The sequence below is a fragment of the Periophthalmus magnuspinnatus genome, chromosome 24 (assembly GCF_009829125.3).
Source record: "Periophthalmus magnuspinnatus isolate fPerMag1 chromosome 24, fPerMag1.2.pri, whole genome shotgun sequence".
Taxonomy (NCBI): domain Eukaryota; kingdom Metazoa; phylum Chordata; class Actinopteri; order Gobiiformes; family Gobiidae; genus Periophthalmus; species Periophthalmus magnuspinnatus.
The window spans coordinates 10,845,471-10,859,349 of record NC_047149.1 but is presented as its reverse complement, the minus strand read 5'-3'; the positions used below and the strand labels follow the sequence as shown (position 1 = coordinate 10,859,349).

The window sequence follows — 13,879 nt, the reverse complement described above, 5'->3', positions numbered from 1 at the left end:
GCTAACGTGTGTGGGGGTAGTAGAGAAGCTCTGATTAAAATCTTATGAGCCTCTCATTCATTATTGCAATTATGAGACAAAGTAGGTACTTGCAGGATTGCATGGATTCCACTTTGGAGCGCGCACTCAGAATAGCAAATGAAGAAGAATTGGCATCTTGAAATGGAAAAAAAGTGGTTTTGAGAAAATAGAGAGAAAAACAGCCCGAAATGTTGGAATCAGCAAAGTCCTGCCACAAATAACACTCAGACTTGGGCAATACAACGTGGTCAGGTTTGAGTTTGGACCATTTCGAAGTCAACATTAGCATATGTCCAGAAGAGCAAAGCGATTCACGTAGAGGTCGTTTTATACTGGTCAAGGTCAATTCATGAAGACGTTACTATTTTGTTATATTTTTGACTACACTTGTGATGAAAGTGTAGTGTACAATTACAAACAACGTTCTCATGGTTTTGTAGAAATCTTAACAATTGGAGTTTAGCGCACAGTGTGTTTTTGGCTCCAATTTGTGACATCATCAGGTGTAAATACTGGCCACTGTGGTATCTCTTGTGCTTAGAAAACACAGTATTGCTAACACCAGCTAACATGCTAACATCGCACTTCCTGGTTTGTGGACAATACAACGATTTATGTTTTCTGAGGATTTTTTAAGCTCAGAAAACACAATACTGCTAACACAAACTAGCACGCTAACAGCCCACTTCCTGACTCATGGACGATTAAATGCGTTATAATTGTACGAAGACTTGTTTTGACCCTAAGAGCTGCTTTCACAATATCCACACAAAAAATTGCTAAGTTTTGAAAGTGCGTAGTGCAGCGTATTGTGTATTACTACTAAACACGTCACACATCAACGTAAATAGTTCTTACCTTTTCGTAGTACTTGATCTCGTACTCCTTTATGACGCCGTTGGGGTGGTGCGGTTCCTGCCAGGACAGCTGCACGCTCCGCTGTTGGATCTTCTCCTTGATGACCTCGCTGACCTGGGAGGGCGCTGTTTGGACAAGAACACGTCAATGAGCAGAGGTCACGTACAAGCGCACCCCCCCCCGACCGCCGCTATCCCCGCCCGTCTCAGCCGCCCCCATGAATATTCACAGGAACGCCTCCCAGTGTTTACACCGCATGATCAAAATTCCAATTACAGTCAAACAGAGGAAGAGTTTGGGAAGTGAAGACAAGCCAGCCTAATGAATTCTCAGGTTTCATGGGAGTTTCGCAATTTCAGATTTGGTTTGTTGTTATGAAACGAGTCCATGCAGAGAAAATAAAAATAAGTTCTTCAGTGATCAGTTCGGTTCTTAACGTCAATGATCAGCCTGGGTCTTTTTAACGGAGACGTGGAGTCTGGAAGAAGAAACGTAGCAATTTTTGTGTTGAATGGCAACGTTTAAAATCTGTGTTGTTTACGTTCAGGATATTAAAGTCTCTCCACTGCGTTTTTAAAGTTCATACACTATTTATTGCCCACTACGGTATTCATTGTGCTCAGAAAACACAGTACTGCTAACATCAAACTAGCATGCACTTCCTAGCACTTCCTGATTATCGGACAGTAAAATGCTTTCCAATAAAAGAAGGCGGTGAACTTATTTTGACCCCAAGAGATGTTTATACAATACATCTGTCCTAAGGCAAGACAAATTTTGGTCAAATACATAAGAAAAAAAATCGTTTATGGGATTTTACATATTGAAAGACAGTTTGATTTGATTTTAATAAGACACATAATAAGAAATAGAAAGTGATTATTTTCTTTGGCGTATTGCCCAGGCCTAATTTAAAGTAGAGGTGGCGCATGCACCCACTTTAAACCTAACTCACATGCCAGTATGCATTGCTGTTGTTGCATCCTTGAGCAAAACACTTCACAGTCAAGACCTACTTCATTCATGTTGTATCTGACTGGTTGTGACAAGAAGGGTATCTGGCTGCCAAATCTCTGTTTGTTGTGGCAACTCGTGCTTAATAAAGGGATTACGCAAAAGACGAAAAAGTCATGTTCAGCTTTCAGCGTGATACAAAAATCGACTTAAAAATAGAAATAATGAACGTTGAGATGAGTGATCCGTCTCTAAAATCCCACTCGGTAGACGTCCATGCATTTGAGCTAATACCTTGTGCTTTATTTCTGCTTACTTAACATCATCCCCGCATAATCACCGTCATTACAGATTTCTCCCAAAGCCTCAAACCAGACAGAGCCTCGCCCAGGGCCCCACCAGGCAGTCCAGACCTGCTTACCCCAGCCTGGAGCCCAGAGGCCGGCCCAGAGCCTGGAACCCGGAGCCTCCCCAAAACCACCTGTAAACACTGGGAGAAATGATGACTCACGAGCCATGGGAGCACAACATTCATTAGCACGCAGGAGCAGGTTTTTGCACGGTCGGTCTGGGAATGGATTCACATTTCAGGTAACAGCAAACGCCACCGGCTCTGCTCTGCTCAGCGAAGTGATGAAGGAATTCCAAGAAAGTTTATATTTATAAATGCTAAGGATTCGAAGAAGACACATCTGCCCTGGGGCGGAATGATCGGGAAAAAGACGGCCTTTCTGTGGCAAAAGCGTTGTCTACCTCTGTTACTCACACATGTGCACTATTTATACAAGTGAACTGGGTGAAGTGTCTTGCCCAATGACACAATGGCAGCATGTAATGACAACAATACAGTGTACGGGTGAACTATGCAACTTTTCGCGACCTGTTTGTCTCCATACAGTTGTAATCGTTTTGCCTGTAATGTTCCACAGTACGTCATTACACTTATCTCCACAACCAGGTCAAGCTACAGGTCAGATCTATGGAGAGGCAAGCCCAATCACAGTAAGAATGTATGTATTTCAGGGTTGTTTTTCTTCTTTTTTTTTAAATAAAAGCACATAATCTTTAATGTATAATGTCTAAATGCAAGGTAGATAAGTTTAATGATGTACTGTGGAACTTTCCAGGCAAAGAATCTGTATAAAGACAAGCGCCAGGTCAAGCTACAGGTCAGATCTATGGAGATGCAAGCCCAATCACAGTAAGAATGCATGTAAGTCAGGGTTGTTGTTTTTTTGTTGTCTTTTTTAATAAAAGAACATAATCTTTAATGTATAATGTCTAAATGCAAGATAGGTATGTTTAACGCTGTACTGTGGAACATTCCAGGCAAAGTATCTGTATAAAGATAAGCAGGTTGCAAAGTTACCCACTGGAAGATATACACTCTTTTTGTGTCTACTAACATAAAAACTAACGCAAAAACCACATACTGTTGACGTGACATAAACCCCCTTTCCACTCCAGTCCTGGCACAGAGCGGTCAAATCCATGCTCACTGACCCTCCCCACCCTTCTCCTGACCCTCCATTGTACCCGCTGACCCGCTCCTGATCGCGGGGGCCGGGTTTGGACCTCATTAGGCCCCATCGGCATTCCCCCGGGTCCTGCTCACGACAGCCGCATCCCGGAGCCCGCGGCCACAGACCCAGCGTTGTGACATGGGGCTCATAATCCACCACAAACACGCAACAATGTGGGTCTTTCTCCCTCGCAGTTGGCCGCTCAAAGCACGATTGAGTTCACTCCCCCGAGTCACAACAAGCAGTTAGTGCAGCTTAACTTCATCCAATTTGGCTGCTCCTCGTGCCCCATCCAGACGGCAGAGTGATATACTGGGGTCTTGTATCCTGTGAAGTCTTTTGGTTGGTGTTTGCGATGGTTAAATGATGCTTCTTGTCTAAGTCCTGAGTCAATTTAGGCTCTTTCATAGTCTGCAGATGGCCTATTCATACTGTGGAGAGATTGCTGGCGATTGGGATATGCTGCGCTGTTTTTTTATGATGGAAGTATTGCAACATTCTATAGGCTTATAAAATGTTTAAAGCGGGGTGTTTATGCAAGATTGATATTTGTTTTTTACAGCTTTTTGTTGTTACGTCATGAAAAACATATGCCTGAAGAGGTTTTAGATGTCATCCATGCACGTTTCAGTAATTTAGCGATCTATCCCGGGTCCTTTTCGAACGCTCATTATGGTTAGCAGTGTGATTCGCTCTGAATGGGGAGTAACTTAGCGCAGAGAGCAGAGAGAGGGGAGACTCAGAGTGATGTAAAGTAAAATGTTAATGCCGTGTTTTTGGCAAATATAGCATTTTCAAAACAATAAAAGATAACATGGTGAACTAAATATGCTGCGTGTTAGCAGTTAAAACCCCATATAAGTCTTTAAATGAGGTGAGAGATAAAAAAGAGGTAAAATTGCTGTTGTTAATGTTTGTTTTACATGTATGACAACTATTAGAGAACACAGTGTACCGCCATTTGACAATTGGTTCATTTATTAAAAAAACAAAAAAAAAATGTTGGGATGGTTGCAGATTTAATTGAAAAATTCTTGTGGTTGCGCAAATGTGGAGGCGAATGCTTTTGGGTTTTAAAGGAACTGTAACGCCCAAACCACAGTTTACCAAATCTTTTGCAATAATGCCAGTGTGTTTACTAATGCTACCGGATCATGTAGTACAATCAAATCTATCTTATCTTATCATAAAGCAGTTTAAACATTTGGAAACCAGGAAGTAAGCAAACTGCTCTGTTAGCATGCTAATTGTTTTTAATCATGGCTTGATGGCAAAGCTCTGCTCTGGTCTTTCGTTGTTGTGAAAAGCACCACCGTGAATGTTAAGAAAGCTGGGAATGTGTTAGATTAGGTTTGGATCACTGCAAACAGTTTAAAATGAACTACTTTTGTTTTGCGTAAAAATCAGGTACTGCACCTTTCAGAAATCAAACGGCAAAAGCGTCAGTAAACATCTATGTAAGCCAGCGTGATTCCTATTGTGCTATAAAGAACATATCTAGATGTATATTGTTGTCTTTATCACCACATCAGCAGTGTTTAAGACTTAAGACTAGCGTGTGACTGTCTCCTCCACACCCTGCCCCAGCGAAGAGCAGCCCAGCCCAGACGATAACCGCCATCGCTCTCACAATCTATCCACATCAAAGCTACATCGTGCTAAATGTACTCTCTCTAGCTCTCTATCGCTCGTTCTCTCTCTCCCTTACCCCATCTCACGCTCTCCGTCTCTCTCACACACACTCACATAAGAAACACTTTGCACTTGTTGCTCCAGACTTATCACACATCTGTTTGAAGTGGCACAGACTATTTCCTGGCGCTACAGTCGGCGGAGTCCAAGTACTTCGCCACTTCCCGCAAAATGGACTCTGACTGTGTAGGGACAAGACAAGGGTGATGCGTTTTTTTATTTATTTATTTATTTTTATGTAAAACTAAAATTGTATAAGAATTTTAAAATATTATAGAGTACAAAATTGAGTAACGCTTATTTTTAGTTGACCCCCACAAATATTTGTATAGGTTGGGCAGTTTGGTTAATGTGGTTGGATGAACATCAGACTTTAAAGTGTATAGATTATGACTGAGATTGCTGTAAAAACATATGATTTTTAATGTCTATCCCTAAACACAATTAGAAAATTCGTAATAACAAGAGATCATTTCAAAACTCAAAACACAGCTCCCCTAAAAAAGTATATTTCTAGTTAGTCATTAAGTATTTTTTGAACAAGTGGGACATTATCTATAGAAGTAGGACGAGGGACATGAGTCAAATCACGGTGTAGCACAACCAAAAGTGAAGGACAGGGAGATCATTCATTATTGTGCATGAGTAAATCACCATAACACATGTATTTACCCTGAGAAACTAAGAAACGAGTGTACTGAAAGTTAAAGTGCCTGTACTTGACTTTAAAACATGAATGAGGAGCATGTTTGAGTGTGAACTGTAGCCCCGCCCCCTTGGTTCTTTCTTTCTAGCGCTTTGATACCGCTCCATAACACAGAAACAACTGTGTGTGGTATTCTCACTTTTAAAATGCACCGTGACAGAGAGTCAACTGTTTGCCATAGGGTCACACAGTTGTTTCTAGTAAAGGGGCTTTTGGATCTGTTGTCTTCAAAGAGCCATTCAAAAGGCTGGCTCTTTTACGATTTATTTATACGACAGAAGCCAATGTGAGAACTCATTTTATCCACAAACTAATCACAGAGAGAAGGGACCGAGATGTGTTTAAAATGGTTCAACCTGAGAGTGGGAGTGTGTTTACCCTTTGAAATGATGAAAATCCAAATAAAATGTTGCACTACAATAATAATATATTTTTAAAACTAACTGTTATTACGAGGTTTTTGTGCACAAAGCTCTCACTCGTGTCGCCTCCTCTGCTTTCGTGCTCGCGATTCTTGTGCTGGTTCAGCGTTAATCAGTATAAAAATGCATAAAAAGTGGAAAGAAAAAGACTCAATTCTTTTCAAAAATTTGATCATGTTCCAACCGTTCACATTAATTAACCGTTCCAAAGACCCGAGTCGTCACATCACAAGTTGTTTCCCATGATTCTTAGCAAATAATGTTACTGATTGGGTGAAATTAGCTATTAGTTATTACCCAAGAGAATGTTTTGTAAAATGCATGTTATGTCTTATCTGCATTTGCAAAACTAAAATTGTGATGGTATTATTTTCGATGAATTGCTGTGAACGGTTACGATGATGAAAGATCTGTTTTGAAAATGACATCACGGTATCGAAATGGGTATTAGAGCTTTTCCCAAGTTTTGAAATTTCAGTATCACCATAGCTATGTTGGTTTACAAGTGGTCTATAACTACTTTGTTTGTAATTATCATAGCAATTAGCAAGTTGATCAAGTAAAATGATCATTCTGAAATATGCCAGAATTATGCAGGCATTGGCAGTGTATTAAAAGTGTCTATGTTTATCTATTTATTTTAACATTGCAATGGAAAGGAGCACAAGTGATGCACAAATGATGCAAAAATAAGTCTGTCAATGTCATAGGAAAAACCCAATACTGTTTTTTTTTCATGGGTTTTAACTTCCAGGTACTACTTTCCCATTCAAAATATTTAGTTTTTAAATTGCTACGGCAGCTGTCCTAATCTGCATCATCCTGAAACCCACGTTTAGCTTGATTATAGCACAGCACGACCAAACTACAACCGCCATCTTGTCTCCCGGCTCCTGCCAACACCCACTGTCAGTGTGTACCTGCAGGTGAGTCTCAGGTATACATTTAACTTCAGCCTATGCAGTTTTAACACACTCCACTTCAGACTGTGTGTCATGACTTTCTGACAGTGAAAACACAGATCACAGTTGTGCTCCTCTGCCTAATGCACTCTCCATACTCGCCCCACATAAAGGCTTCACTGGGGCGTGCGGCACTCAGACCTGCAGACGGGAGGGGTCAGTGAAGACGTGTACCTCCCCCCCCAAACACAAGCCTGCGTCTGGGAGAAGGGTCACGCGACGCTCCCATGGGTCACCTGCACATTTTTACACTCTGTTTTACACCGTGTTTGGTTATATAGGAGGACGTGGGTGGGTTTGTAAGTGACTGCACGGTGAAAAATGGAATAACGATGACTTGATTTCAAATTCAGGATTTAATTTTCTGAAATCAAATTATTTTAAACCATATATATTTTCTTTTTATCATTACAGTCCAAAAAAAACAAAAAAAACAATGTTGACCCTAACAAAATAAAGTAAATTATGTCACCTTATCCCATTTATTTTCTTCATAAGCAAAGACTTTAGTTGATGCTAGTCAGGTCAGGTAAAGTCGGGTCTGTGGAGATGCAAGCCTGCATTTCCAGTTTTTTGGGGCATTAAAAACATCCAAAATGAAAAAAAAAAACAAAACAAAACAAAAAAACTGTATTATTTTAGTCAATTTTTTTCAGCTAAAAGTTACATGGTGGGGCTTTAAAATGTGTAAATGTGTAATATAGAAAAAGGGGGCACAGTATAGTTAGTTAGGGTTAGTTAGGGTCAACAAAAATGCAGAAGATTTGATGTAGCAACTTTTACGATGCAATAATTCATTCGAAAGTTTAAGGAAATAGGTTCATTTTTGTACATTTTCAAACTTTTCCTCCCCGTGTCCACTATAATCCCGCTAATTCCTCTCTCTCCCTTAAGCAGCATGACTCATTTTGACCTTGTGGCTGAACCCTCTGCCTGTCCTCCATCAAAAGCGTCATTCCCGAAACATTTTGGAAAAACACTACAATTCCTATTCCGAGCCAACAGCGCCGGTAACTCCGAGGTGCACGGAATACCCTTGAACCTAGCGCTTTTGAAAACAGACTTTTAGGAGAACGGGGCAGAGGACGGATCGCAGACGGAATAGCAATGTATGCCCTCGTAGCTTTGGTGACCGCGTGGAGAGGTCAAAGTTCACCATGATTCAAAGCAATTAGCTAGCTCTGAGTTTAAGAGAATGTCCAGGACCTTTTATGTGTTATCAGCTAAAGATGGGATTATTATTAATACATATTTGACAGATGACACTTCCACTCTTTCCAGAATCTCCTCATTATTCCTGGTTCATGCTCCGTGTGACCTATCCGGATCAATGGAGAGGTGTCAGAGCTTTCAGAGCTTCCCCTGTCACCATGGTTTAATGATGGAGGACCACGGGCTAATATGGACAGTACAGTGAAGAGGGAAAGGGGTATAGAAATAATAAGGCAATATTTATTTCAGAGTCCAGTGAATGTGGAATATAGACAGACACAGGGGCAAAAATTTGGCGTATTATTATTATTATTTTATTATATATTTTTTGCATGGGAGGTGCTGTGGAGAGACACTTTTTTTCCACATAAGTCATGCCATATTCTATATCTTGGGTTTATATTTATGAAAAGTATTTTGTATTTGGATCATAGACTGTATAAAGAAGTGGACTAAGGTTTTCATAGTAACCAAAAAGCCAATCTGGAGTGAATCTGTTGAAAATAGCGCCCCTTCCCATGTCCCGACCTCTGCCAAACCAGCGACGCTTAGCAACGCTGTCAATCAACCCTGTTGCTATCGCTAGCGGGAGTGACCTCAGGGAAAGAAAGCTGATTTGTATCTTATTAATGTTCATTTCTTGAGTTACGGACACTATAGTGAAATAAAATGGATCACACAGAGCGGGTTAATATGAATATTTTAAGACCAAAACGATGAGCCAGTCGATGGAGCCGAAAGAGCTCAACTCCTATTTGGAATGCAGTAGCTAGGTTAGCTATGTACATTTATATATACAGTCTATGATTTGGATACATTTTTGAAGTTCAGAAAGCTATTCTTGAATAAATCTTACAAACAGAGGAGTCACTGCAATTAGGTGTGGGAGATATTGACTCAAGTGAATATATACATTTTTGAGATGATTCTCAAGACAATAACCAGAGGATATTTGAACAAACGAATCATTCAGACTGCGCCTTTAAATTCCTTAGTTGCGGTAAGTTGAGATAAGCAATATAAAGTCTAAGGTATTTTTAAATGGATGCTCACAGTCTGAAAATATCACTGACTCAACATCAACATCCAGATAGCAACGGGAAATATTATCATGGTATTTATTCAAGATTTGTGATAATCCAGATGGGGTGTGATGTCCTCCTCCCAAATTGAGAAATGACAAGTGTTTCATTTCTTGAGTAATGTTTATCTTTAGTGTGTTACAAACTACAGTGGCTACATTTGATTTCTGAACAGTTCTTGTTGTACATCGTGTTTACCCTGATAAAAACCTGACAAAATGCGTTGCTATGTTCCTTGCACTATTTTTTACAAAAAGATGAACTATGTGACTTTTTTGGTCTGGCACATCCTTGTCTCCATGGAGATGCAATTACTTTGACCGGAATGACGGATAGATCCTGAAGGAAATTCAAAGTTCGGCAGCAGCAACATAGAAAAAAAATATTAACAGGACTGTTCCTTAGTGTGGTATTAAACATATCTACCTCCATGGAGAGAAGCTCGTTATGGCACCGAGCAACATAGATGAGTTTAATGCTATACTGTGGAACATTCCAGACAAAAATAACATCTCCATGGTGACAAGCAGGACCTCTTCTCTCCTTTTTTCATTCAACATATTCAAATAGATGGAGTTTAATCTGCCTTTTAACACTTTTCTGATGTCATCATATATAAATCTTTATGATCTAATTCAAATGTTTAGTCAGTTCATACACATTTTAATCATTCATCGACTGATTAATCGGAAAAACAACTAAAGGCCGAGATCCTTACATATCTCAGACCATGCATACACTACCTTAGGAGCAAACCTCCCAGCCTCGTGCACATTAGAATAGTCCGCACCAAAGCCGCTGCTACTGATTTGGGCGTAATGGCCTTATTACAGGGCTGTCAGGGGGACTCAGCAGTGACGCTAACAGGAGGCACACACTCCAATGAGGACCCGAGCTGGTACTTGTTAGAACGCTCGGATTTGCTTACGCGCCGCCCCTGACCTATGTGTGAGCAGCAGCCTGAGACATGTCCGTTCAGATCTGCAGCCCGGCTAAGCACCAAAACAACTGCTCTGTACTGGGCCCTGTCTCGTCTGGTCTGCGCCTCTATCTGTCTTCATGAAACTAAGTGCGCTCCATTTCTCAAAAGGGACATATTGTGATTGATTTATGCATGTTTGAGTAATTCTGCACCGCCCTGCATTCGAGGTTTGACTGCTCATAAAATTTCAGCTTCCAACAACCGCTAATCTCTGGCCATTGCTCTGGAATACTTGCAATTAGGATAGTCAAAAGTATTGAAAATCAGATGCTAATTGATACTAAAACTTTGAGCAGGTATCAATAGTTAAAAGTCACATTCCCAGGATAGAACTGGACCTTTCTTGAACAGCTTTAGAAGGATCCTGAGCTGTATCAGACCAAGTATAAGACACATAGACTAGTATACACACATGGACCACTGTGGAACCTACTGGACGACTGAGGGATTACACAGATAAGAGACTACATGGTAAGATACAAGAAAGTACTACAAATTAATGTTCAAAATCACATTCTATTGTCTAAAGCAGGGGTGTCCAAACTTTTCTCATTAAGGGCCACATATAAAAACACAAACAATTGATTGCAGGCCATAGACTGATCGTGAATACAGTGAATACTTCAAATCAGCGTTATTATTACAAGTTAGACATGAACCACTAGAGCTTTATTCATGCTTACGTTCTCAATGAGACACACTAGATATTTAATATGGGCTTGTTTAAGTAGATTTTCAGAAATGTACAGTCAAAAGTACTGTTCAAGGTAATATGGAAGCTTAAGGGCCAAGAAAAATTGGTCTGAGGGCTGCATTTGGCCCCTGAGCCACAGTTTGGGCATGCCTGGTCTAAAGAAAGAGTATCGTCAGAATTGAGTATCAAGTCTATTCCCTAGTATAGAAATCAAGTTTGAAATTTTAGCACCAGAAGCATATGTGAACAACAAATTTAAAGCGATCATCGAGGACGGGGAATATAATCTACAAAGGTTTGAACTTTGAGTGTTTAAACGAGAGAAATGTGAGAAAATGTTAATGCCTGTGTGAGAAAAGTGTATAAAGTGTGTGGTGAGGGGTTTTACAGCTGGAAAACATATATAATAATGGTAAAAAATAAAGCTGACGACTTCGCGGATTTTGCCTATTATTTTTAGAACGTAACCCCCGCGATAAACGAGGGACCAGTGCATTCAAAAAATTCAAATCTCAGGTCAAGTACGATGTTTCTCCTTGCTACTGTGAAATGCCACTAACAAAAGATGGGCCAAATCAGTTCTGAATATTCGAACAAGGACTCAATAGATCTTTTTCTGTTACGAAGGCATTATAAAATTGGGCACGTTCAAGTACACAGTAGTACTAAAATATGTTTACATTTGCAAATAAAGGATGTCGTCTGTCACTTTTCTGGTACAGCTGCATATGTTTATCGGGACTATGGAAGTGTTTCGCATTAATATATTGACATAAATATGACTACAGTAGTTCATATGTTTTGAGAGCAATGGTCTGGTGGGCCCAGCTGGCTCCTGCACACTCACTGATGAAGCATTACAACCATCAGAGCTCACGCGCCATTTAAACACACGGGACAGGACCAACCCAGAGGAACACACGCGCACTACGAAACCAGCTCCGAAGGTCACGAACAACGGCTCACGAAAGTTCAACATCGAAAATGACTTTTTCTGATGACTGACACATGTTTACCATTCCACACAAAGTAGTTTAGAGCTAAAAATAAGGTGTGTTCACTGGACGTCAACAAAACTTTAGTCCTTTCAAACTGTTTTTGTCCATGACGTCTGCCGTGGCTAATTCCAGTCGCAACCGCATTTACAATACACTCATTGTCTGATTGTAGTCTGATTTCTCCAAAGAACTAGTCAGACCGTATTCTTGTCCCAACCCAGTCCACATCCAGGACAAAAAAAGCCTAATTGCTGGTCGCTGTGATGCGTTCATGGTGTCTCGTAAATTTCGCCACTATAAAAATGTTGTATTGCTGAATGCTAGTAAAAGTGTCTCATTATTCAGTTACGCTGCTCTGATAGGGGACACACTTGAACTAGAGCTGCAAGAATTGTAATTTGAATGGACCCATTTAAGTAAACCGCAAAGGCTGCATTTTTTGAAGTCCCATTATTTCTTCCACGAACAACTGTCTTATTCTGCATAAAAATGGCTAACCCTGTAGTTTAAATCTGCGCCGACATGTTCTGAAATGTAGTTCATATTTCAGTCTTTTTGTCAATTCTTCTGGATGCGTTTAAGATGTGAACTTTGAACAGAATCCTGGAACAAAAAAATTGGAAATCTTGTTTTGTTTTTCCCAATTCGTTCAGCTCTAGATTATGCTACTCTGACTGGATACATTTAACTACAAGCAGGTTTAAAATGAGTTTTGAAACCTCTTACAACAGAAGTATGGCGGTTATTTTTGTCCTACATACTAGACTCCAGACACTTGTGCAAACATTCAAAGCAACACATAAGCCTTTAAATGCTTCTATAGTAACTGCACCGTTGTGAGCGTAATCCTTCTATCTGTCACCGGGACCATCCCTCATCGGCCCGGCCCACGTGACACCGCGGCGTGGAGCGTGCGGGGGGGGGGGGGGGGGGGGGTAAGGGGAAGGCTCGCTCCTCTTCCCCGGGCGTGCTGCTGAGTCTTGTGGGGAAATGTTTGAGTATCCGGGTCCCTCCCAGCCACCTCCGAGCGCTCTGTTTGGTTAACTCAGTCGGACGGATAAATGATGGAGATGAATGGGAGCGCAGACACGGGCAGACAGGGAACCACTGGATCTAAAGAGCTCTCAAGGACTTCTCAAAGAAAACTGTTAGCGCTTTTGAGGCCGGCTAGGCTCGCCTCATTGTGCGATGAAACGCTGTCTGCTCACATTAAGGAGGGTGATGGTTAAACATCTATATGAGATCTATGCTGTGCAAGTTTTAAATAGGGATAAACAAACAGCTAATTACTTAAAAAAGAGGTATTATGCTTTTATTTATTATATGTATTGTGCCATATCATAAGAAACAGCAATACTGATCTAAATGACTTAACAGAAATAACAGAAATGGGACAATTACTTCTCTGTATATACTCTGTACTGTTTCTAGTCATTTATTTTGATGCAAACTTTGTATATTTGCAGCTTTGTGGAGTGCGTGCTGCGTCCAAGTACTATGTGACATCACACAACACACAAATTCAGCATAATATGTATCCTTTAATTTTAGGAACAATATTTGGCAAGGATTTAGATTTGATAGAGTTGATAGATCTTAATTATACATTTGATTCAGCACTGCTATTTCACCTATTCTTAATTTTGGGTTCTATAACTGACCTTTGCTATACAGTATATATATATATGTATAAATGTGTACTTCATAAATATATAATATAGAGTGTTGAATGTAGAAGTATCTATCTATAGAACTATAACAATTCCTTCAATG

At 40.3% G+C, this 13,879-nt stretch overlaps 1 protein-coding gene across 2 annotated transcripts in view; it reads right to left on the bottom strand.

Moving 5' to 3' along the window:
* Positions 1 to 13,879, bottom strand: part of epha7 (eph receptor A7) — a 127,568-nt gene that overhangs the window by 29,705 nt on the left and 83,984 nt on the right. For both annotated transcript variants that reach the window (XM_033990808.2, XM_033990809.2), the window contains exon 6: positions 880 to 1,004. In XM_033990808.2, coding sequence (XP_033846699.1) covers positions 880 to 1,004 — 125 coding nt within the window. The remainder of the gene's footprint in view (positions 1 to 879; positions 1,005 to 13,879) is intronic.